The sequence below is a fragment of the Pongo pygmaeus genome, chromosome X (assembly GCF_028885625.2).
Source record: "Pongo pygmaeus isolate AG05252 chromosome X, NHGRI_mPonPyg2-v2.0_pri, whole genome shotgun sequence".
NCBI classification, from domain to species: Eukaryota; Metazoa; Chordata; class Mammalia; order Primates; family Hominidae; genus Pongo; species Pongo pygmaeus.
Window position 1 is genome coordinate 26,773,306 of NC_072396.2, and position 7,716 is coordinate 26,781,021.

Genomic DNA, 7,716 nt, shown 5'->3' on the forward strand with positions numbered 1-7,716 from the left:
CAGCTCTAGGCAGTCTGGGTGTCCCCAGAGTGAAGTATTGGGCAGAAGTGCTTCCTTACTTCCTCCTCGTTAGTGTTGTGAAAATTCCTAGTGTCAATTTCAGAGCAGCAGAGGGGAGTGGGGCTCTGTGTCTTGTCAACAATTTTTATGATGATCATGAATGTAAACAGAGAGGATCCAACCCCTGTCACAGGGGCCCCCACCGTGAGCCCCTGCTGTCACCTCAGTAAGCCCCAAAATGGGCTGTCATGCTATAGTCTAATACTCACTCTAACTTCCTCCTTCATTCCAAGGAGACAAACAGACCAGGAGAACAGGAGGCCTGTGGGTTCCTAGAGCAGTTGTTTTGCAGAAACCTGTGGAAGGGGCCCTGGTTAAAGCCAAGATGGTTGCTCTCTGCTGAAGGTGTTGACGTGATGTCACTCTCTCCTGTTGGGGTGCCAACCTTGCCAGCTTTCCTGCCCACACTCCTACCTGCTGTCACGGGCCACAGCCATCATGCCTTGGGGTCAGAAGAGTAAGTTCCGTGCCCGTGAGAAATGCCGAGAGACCCATGGTCAGCTCCAGGATCTCAAGGGTCCTAGGGAGTTAGGCCATTGCAGAGAAGAAAGAAGAGTCTTGCTCTTCCTCCTCTTCTCTTGTTTGTCAGGGTGTTCACCACAGGTCTCCTGATGCCTCCATTCCTCAGGAGTCTCGGGGAGCTTCACCCACTGGCTCTCCTGATGCAGGTGTTTCATGCTCAAGATCTGATATAGCTGCCAAGGGCCAAGATGAGAAAAGTGCAAGTACCTCCCAGGAAGCAGCCTTCATTCAGAGCACATACTGAGATCCTCTGAACAGGAAGTTGAGCATGTTAGTGCAATTCCTGCTGGAGAAGAAAGAGTTCATTGTGAAGGTCGACTTGCTGAAGCTTGTCAGCAGAAAGTACAAGCAGCACTTCCCTGAGATCCTCAGGAGAACCTCTGATCTCTTGGAGGTGGTCTTTGGTGTTGAATTGAAAGAAATGGAATCCGGCGGTGACTCCTACACTCCTTGTCAGCAACCTGGGCCTCTCCAGTGAAGGAAGTCTGAGTGATGATAAGGGGCTGCCGAAGACGGGTCTCCTGATGTCGTTCCTGGGTTTGATCTTCATGAAAGGCAATCGTGCCACTGAAGAGGAGGTCTGGAAGTTCCTGAATGTGGTGGGGATCTATGCTGGGAGGTGGCACTTAATCTTTGGGGAGCCCCGGAAGTTCGTCACAAGATTTGGTGTGAGAAGAGTACCTGGAGTACCGGCAGGGGTACAACAGTGATCCTCTGTGCTATGAGTTCCTGTGGGGTCCACGAGCCCATGCTGAAACCACCAAGATGAGAGTCCTGGAAGTTTTGGCCAAGATCAATGACACTCTCCCCATTTCCTTTCCAAATCTGTATGAAGAGGCTTTGACAGATGAGGTAGAGAGAGCAATGAGCCTGAGAGCTGCACACAGAGCTGGCACTGTTCCCTTGGCCAGGGCACTTTATGGGGCCAAATCCTACAGAACCTCCCACTTCTAGGGAAGTCTGAAGTAGAAGTTTCCCTTTATGTTAGAAGAGAGTAGTAAGCCATTTAAGTAGTACAGTACAGTAGAGGCTGGAGGGAACAAAATGTGTATCTTTCTTTTGTCCTGTTATACATGAGTAACTTGTAGATTTATCTTTTCCTCTCATTATTATTTTAAAAATGTTCTTTAAGGGAAGATTTAAATTGTTTCACAATCTAAGTTTCTTAATGTCATAGATCTCACATTAATTTCTGTTTGTCAGGTTTAAGACTAAAAGTTTGTTATTTTAAAACAAATTGAAAGATCTTCAACATTTTATTTTTAGTACAGAATAAGGTAACGTGGCATTGGAATAGGGATTTTCATGGAAATGTGAAAGAACCCCACAGCAAAATAGTTGAGATCACAAAATAGTGAAACAAAAGTAGAGTAGTTAATTTGTGTTTTTTCCTAATCTTTTTGCTCATTACTTGTAATATTAAATTATATAAACCTGTATTTGCTTTGCTTATTCAAACTGCATGAGAAAATAAATAACAAATTAGACTTCCTGCTTACTGTTTTCATTATTTTTCAATTATTGTTTCCCAACCTGTAATCGAGTACCTGCTCTTTGGAAGGCTCCCTGATAGTACTGGTGATGGTGAGCAAAAGGAGATCCAACTTCTGCCTGTAGAATTTTAGAGTCAAGCAGCAACTAACATATAAGGAAGATGATGAGGTACCATCTCTAAGACACAAGTGACAAGTAAAAAGAGGGGATAAGGAAGAGAAGATTTCACATTAATGTAGTCAAATGTAAATTATCTGATGAAGGCAGTTCAGAGTCTTAGAAAACTGCAAGTCTCTCCATGGGAGTTAATTTAAGTGAAGCTGCAGGTTGGGCTGGATGAGGCTGTGGGAGTGGTGAGCATGGGCCAGGCCTTCAGATGGTGCCTCTCAGAGTTGAGACGCTGTCCCTGAAATGGGAAGCAAGTCTTAAAAGTTATTTTGACATTGTACATATACCAGAAAGAAATCCCCAACTGGAATAGGAAGGCAAAGAGACCTGTGCAGTTGCCCCAGTTCACAAACTGTGTCTTCTGGGCACATGATGTCCAGGGAGTATCTGAGCAATATGAGTGATACTTCCTTTATACAAAATGCCAAGAAGCCACTAAACCATCACCCCTACCATAGGCTGGGAGAGCCAGAGTCTGCTCCATTAAAAAGACATTTGAATTAGGTTACTTTGAGTATAATTTGTCAAACTCTAAGGGAGGGTTTGGTTTTTGGTGGTGATGAAGTGAATGAAAATAGGGGCAGCTTGGATGGAAAAGTGACCTGGGAAGTTTTTGGTCCCTAACATGAAACAAGAACTTTGAGTTGCCTCCAGCTGAAGAAGACAACTCCACAGCCAAATAACAGATGCTTTAATGAGGAAACACTGCTCAGTTTTACTGGCTGGGCAGCATTTCAGCAGATGTGGATTTCCATGTTATTTGGAGTATTCTCTAATATATTCTGGAAATAAAATTCTATAAGGGAAGATTGTCATCATCTTGGGTCAAACTAAGTTTAGTAATAATTACCATTCATTAAAGACCCAAAGTTTACCTAACACTATGTCAGGTGATTTACATAGAAAAAATATATATTATATATATAAATTCGATAAGATGGGGTTTATCAAATTGACTTTGCAGGTTAAAAATTTGCAATTTTCTCAAGTTCACAAGACTGGCAAGTGACAGAATTAGACTAGACCCTGGCTCTGAATTTCTCTAGAGTCCACAACTGTCCCACTTCTTCCAGCCTCAGGAAGACCTTGTGTTACTTATTTTCTACTCACTACTTCAAAATATATCTCAGGTGATACAAAGCAAGACTTCAAACCCAAAATACTGTTTTGGAATACATAGCCCAAGGAATAAGGAATAAAAATACCAAAATAAATGCAAGTTGTGAATGAAGAAAGAGATATTTGTTAATATCATTATCTGCAAAGTCAATGTCAGAAACCTCAAAAGACTAGGGACTCACAAAATCATTTGGCTCAGCCTCTTCGCTGTAGCAAGTAGATATATTTGAACAGAAGTTACATAAGCTAAGTCTGCCTAGTGACAAGAAGGTATGTATTAGCAATGGTTTTCTTTTTTCTCTCTCTCTCTGAAAGCACACCTGTCCAGGGCTTTCTGCTTTGTGCTTCAGATTTCGCATCTCACATCATCCTTCGGACACATCCTATTCTCTGCAACGTTTGCAGAGGGAAAACTAATGAAGAGTTTGGAATGATGTGGCATTTCTCCAGAAGCCTCTCATAGAAAGTGTAGAAACCAAGATGAAGACTCTGATGAATGAGAACTAAAGAAACAAACATCCCATAGTAAATGGAGTAACAGAGATCAGACTGTGTCTGCTTTTAGACCTGGAAGACTGAAGCAGGATTGTTAGGCTATTTCTCACTTATTGTTCAGTGTTCTCAGGAACGTAAGAGCCTTAGTCTACATGAGTGACCTAAAGTTGAAAGAAGAAACTCAAGGCCTGCAAAGAGTCAAGGTGAGGACCCTGAGTGAGGACAGAGGGCAGACCTCTACCCTCCACAGAGATAGCCCCAAGGAGCCTGAATCTTGATGTCATCCCTGGGAGGGCACAGACAGGTGGCATTTCCTGTTTTCATTCTGGGACCTTAAGGAGTAGGAACCTTGTTCTAAGGTTTTGAGACTTAGACACTAGAGGGAGATGTTCCATGCCCTGCCAGGAATCAAACGCAAAATCATGAGTGATGACTGAGGGGACCACAGACCCTATAGTAGGGAGGTGGCACAGAACCTCCCCCTGCCGTCAACCCTGGAAGGCCTTGGGCAGGGCCGTCAGGCTGACTTCTGCCAGAAGGGTTTCAGGGATATGAGGGCTTAGTCTGAGGGGAGGATCCTCAAGTCAACAAAAAGTCCAAGGCCCTGCCATGAGTCAAGGTGATGGTCCCTAGTTAGGACTTAGGAAACTCTCTACCCTCAGAACTAAGAGAACCACATGGAGCCCCACCCTTACTGGCAGTCTCGGAATACACAGGCATTGTTGACATGATGTGACATACTTCCTCGTATGATGTCACAAGGAAGTAAGGAAGTTGGTCTGATTGTGAGTTAAGGTCAGCAGTTAGAGGATTTCCAGGTTTCTCCAGAGGCCACAGTGAGTACGCTAATAACTGAGGGGACCACATACACTATAAGTGGGAACACCACAGAATTCAACTGTTACTCTCAGCCTTGGGACAACAAGGACAGGTAAGAACAAATGAGAACAGATGAGAAGACCCTCACATTCCCCATAGGGCATGTTTCAGGGTCGTTTTGTCTTTAGTATGAGGGGATAGGCCTTAGGACAAGGGAAAGAGAAGTTCCACACCCTACCAGAAGTCAAAGCAAGTGCTAAAGGAACCATCTACCACTAAATAGAAGAGTTAAAAAGGAATCTGTCCCTACCCTCGTTTCAGTGCTTGAAGGGCCAGGGCAGGGTTGTGAAGTTGAAGCTCTCCACCACCTCTTTATGTCAGGTCTATGGGAGGTGAGATCCTTAGTCTGAAGGTGCAGTAGTCACCATTCAAATGAAGGGAGTTGGGCTCCTAGGCCCTATATGCCAATGTAAGGACCCCAAGTGAGGACTGAGGATCCCAGAAAGGCCAGGACAGAAAATTATCTACTCAGCAGTCAGCACCGTGGGCACTCAGACAGCAGTGATAAGCTGAGGACCCCCTTCACATCCTTCTTATGTGTCCCAGGGAGGTTTGTAATATAACTTCAGAGGAAATAGTTCTCATGACCTGCCACCAGTTGACATGATTGTCTTGAATGTGAAGTAAAAGGACCCCTCAACTCAGAAGACTGGCAGCCACTATGTCACCTTAATATGCCTGAGGCAGGGCTGCCAGGCTAAAGCCTATGGTTCCATCTAACTTCCTCCAAAGGTTTCCCAAGGGGCACAGTGATCAGGAGAACAGAATCCCAGTGGGTTCCTAGAGCAGTTCCATCATGGAAAACTGCAAATCTTGTTTTTATTATAACCATGGTAGAATTTCCACGTTGAAGGTGCACAGACCCTCTCAATCTTCCTCCTCCAGTGGGCTCTCTTGACCTGTTCTCCTACTCATTCTCCTGCCTGCTGTCCTTTATCAGAGTTAACATGTCTCAGGATCAGAACAGTAAGCTTCACACTTGTGAGAAACACTACCAGATCCAAGATGACTCTCTGGTTCAGAGTGGAGCTCAGGCCAGTGAAGAAGTGGAAGATGATCCCCTCCCCACTTCCTCTCCTATTCTTGGGGATATTCCCCAGAGCCCATCTGCTGCTGAGTCAAGTGGCACTTCCCAGGAGCCTTGCGAATCCAGCACCATGACTTCTGCAGGCATTTTTAACACAGGATCTGACGAAAGGGCTAACAGTAGAGATGAGGAGTACCCATTTTCCTCAGAGGTCTCACCCTCCACTGAGAGTTCATGCAGCAATTTCATAAATATTAAGGTGGGTTTGTTAGAGCAGTTCCTGCTCTACAAGTTCGAAATGAAACAGCATATTATGAAGGAAGATATGCTGAAGATTGTCAACCCAAGATACAAAAACCAGTTTGCTGAGATTCACAGAAGAGCTTCTGAGCACATTGAGGTTGTCTTTGCAGTTGACTTGAAGGAAGTCAACCCAACTTGTCACTTATATGACCTTGTCAGCAAGCTGAAACTCCCCAACAATGGGAAGATTCATGTTGGCAAAAGGTTACCCAAGACTGGTCTCCTCATGAGTTTCCTGGTTGTGATCTTCCTGAAAGACAACTGTGCCAATGAGGAAGATACCTGGAAATTTCTGGATATGATGCAAATATATGATGGGAAGAAGTACTACATGTATGGAGAGCCCAGGAAGCTCATCACTCAGGATTTCGTGAGGCTAAAGTACCTGGAGCACCACCAGGTGCCCTGCAGTTATCCTGCACACTATCAATTCCTTTGGGGTCCAAGAGCCTACACTGAAACCAGCAAGATGAAAGTCCTGGAATATTTGGCCGAGGTCAATGGTATTGCTCCAGGTGCCTTCTCATCACAATACGAAGAGGCTTTGCAAGATGAGGAAGAGAGCCCAAGCCACAGATGCAGCTGAGACTGGCACTACTGCAATGGCCAGGACTGTCTCAGGGCCAAGTTCAGCAGCTTCTCTAAACCCTGTTGAAGTCTGAAGCTTTTTTCATCCAGTCAAGCAAATATAACATCACCAAAAGGGATTTTTTTTGGAAATACAAAAGAACCCCCAGTAAAATAATTGAGATAATGAAATAGAAAAAAATAATAAAATATGATCTTGGTGTTCTTCATTCCTTTCAGTCTTTTGTTCTATAAAATTAAATTAAAATTTATACCTTGATATGTTTAGCTTAACAATGTAAGAGAAATTAAATTTAATAAGTTAGATCTCTTGCTCACTCTCTCTCATATTCCCCAAACATCATTTGAGTACCTGCTTTTTGGAAGGCTCTGTAATAGTACTGGAGCTGCTCAGATAAAGGCCCAGCTTCTTCCCATAGAATCTTTGAGGCTAAAAGCTGCAGTCATATAAAGTAAATGTTGAGCCACCCTCTATGACTTACAGGAAAGTAGAAAGGATCGATGAGAAGGGGGCATTCCGGTTGAGAGCAGTAAAGCATAAATTTCATGAGGCAAGACAGTTTGAGTTTTAGGAAACTGAAACTATCGCAAGAACAAAAAACCAAACACTGCATATTCTCACTCATAGGTGGGAATTGAACAATGAGAACACATGGACACAGGAAGGGGAACATCACACTTCGGGGACTGTTGTGGGGTGGGGGGAGGGGGGAGGGATAGCATTGGGAGATATACCTAATGCTAGATGACGAGTTGGTGGGTGCAGCACACCAGCATGGCACATGTATACATATGTAACTTACCTGCACGTTGCGCACATGTACCATAGAGCCTAAAGTATAATAATAATAATAATAATAATAATAATAAAAAGAAAAAAAAGAAAGTCAATGTGTTGTAATTTTTAAATTAGCTGCATGGGGGTGCTAGATGAGGCTATGAAATTGGTAAGCAGAGGTCAGAACCCTCAGATGATGCATCTCAAAGTTGAGAGAGAAAACCCTTTAACGGAAAACTGAACTGTAGTGTAAAGACCAAAATTAAGGCCTAATACTGCCGGG

At 43.8% G+C, this 7,716-nt stretch overlaps 1 protein-coding gene across 3 annotated transcripts; it reads left to right on the forward strand.

Moving 5' to 3' along the window:
* Positions 1 to 4,639: 4,639 nt before the first annotated feature.
* MAGEB5 (MAGE family member B5) lies at positions 4,640 to 6,863 on the forward strand. Of its 3 annotated transcripts, none has more exons than XM_054472509.1 (2): positions 4,640 to 4,694; positions 5,678 to 6,863. In XM_054472509.1, exon 2 carries the CDS (start codon positions 5,685 to 5,687, stop codon positions 6,651 to 6,653), a length of 969 nt encoding a protein of 322 aa, XP_054328484.1. In that variant the 5' UTR covers positions 4,640 to 4,694; positions 5,678 to 5,684; the 3' UTR covers positions 6,654 to 6,863. The 3 variants fall into 3 exon arrangements, with proteins under 3 accessions (XP_054328484.1, XP_054328485.1, XP_054328487.1); XM_054472510.1 differs by having other exon boundaries at positions 4,645 to 4,789; positions 5,623 to 6,863; XM_054472512.1 differs by having other exon boundaries at positions 4,656 to 4,789.
* Positions 6,864 to 7,716: the final 853 nt, after the last annotated feature.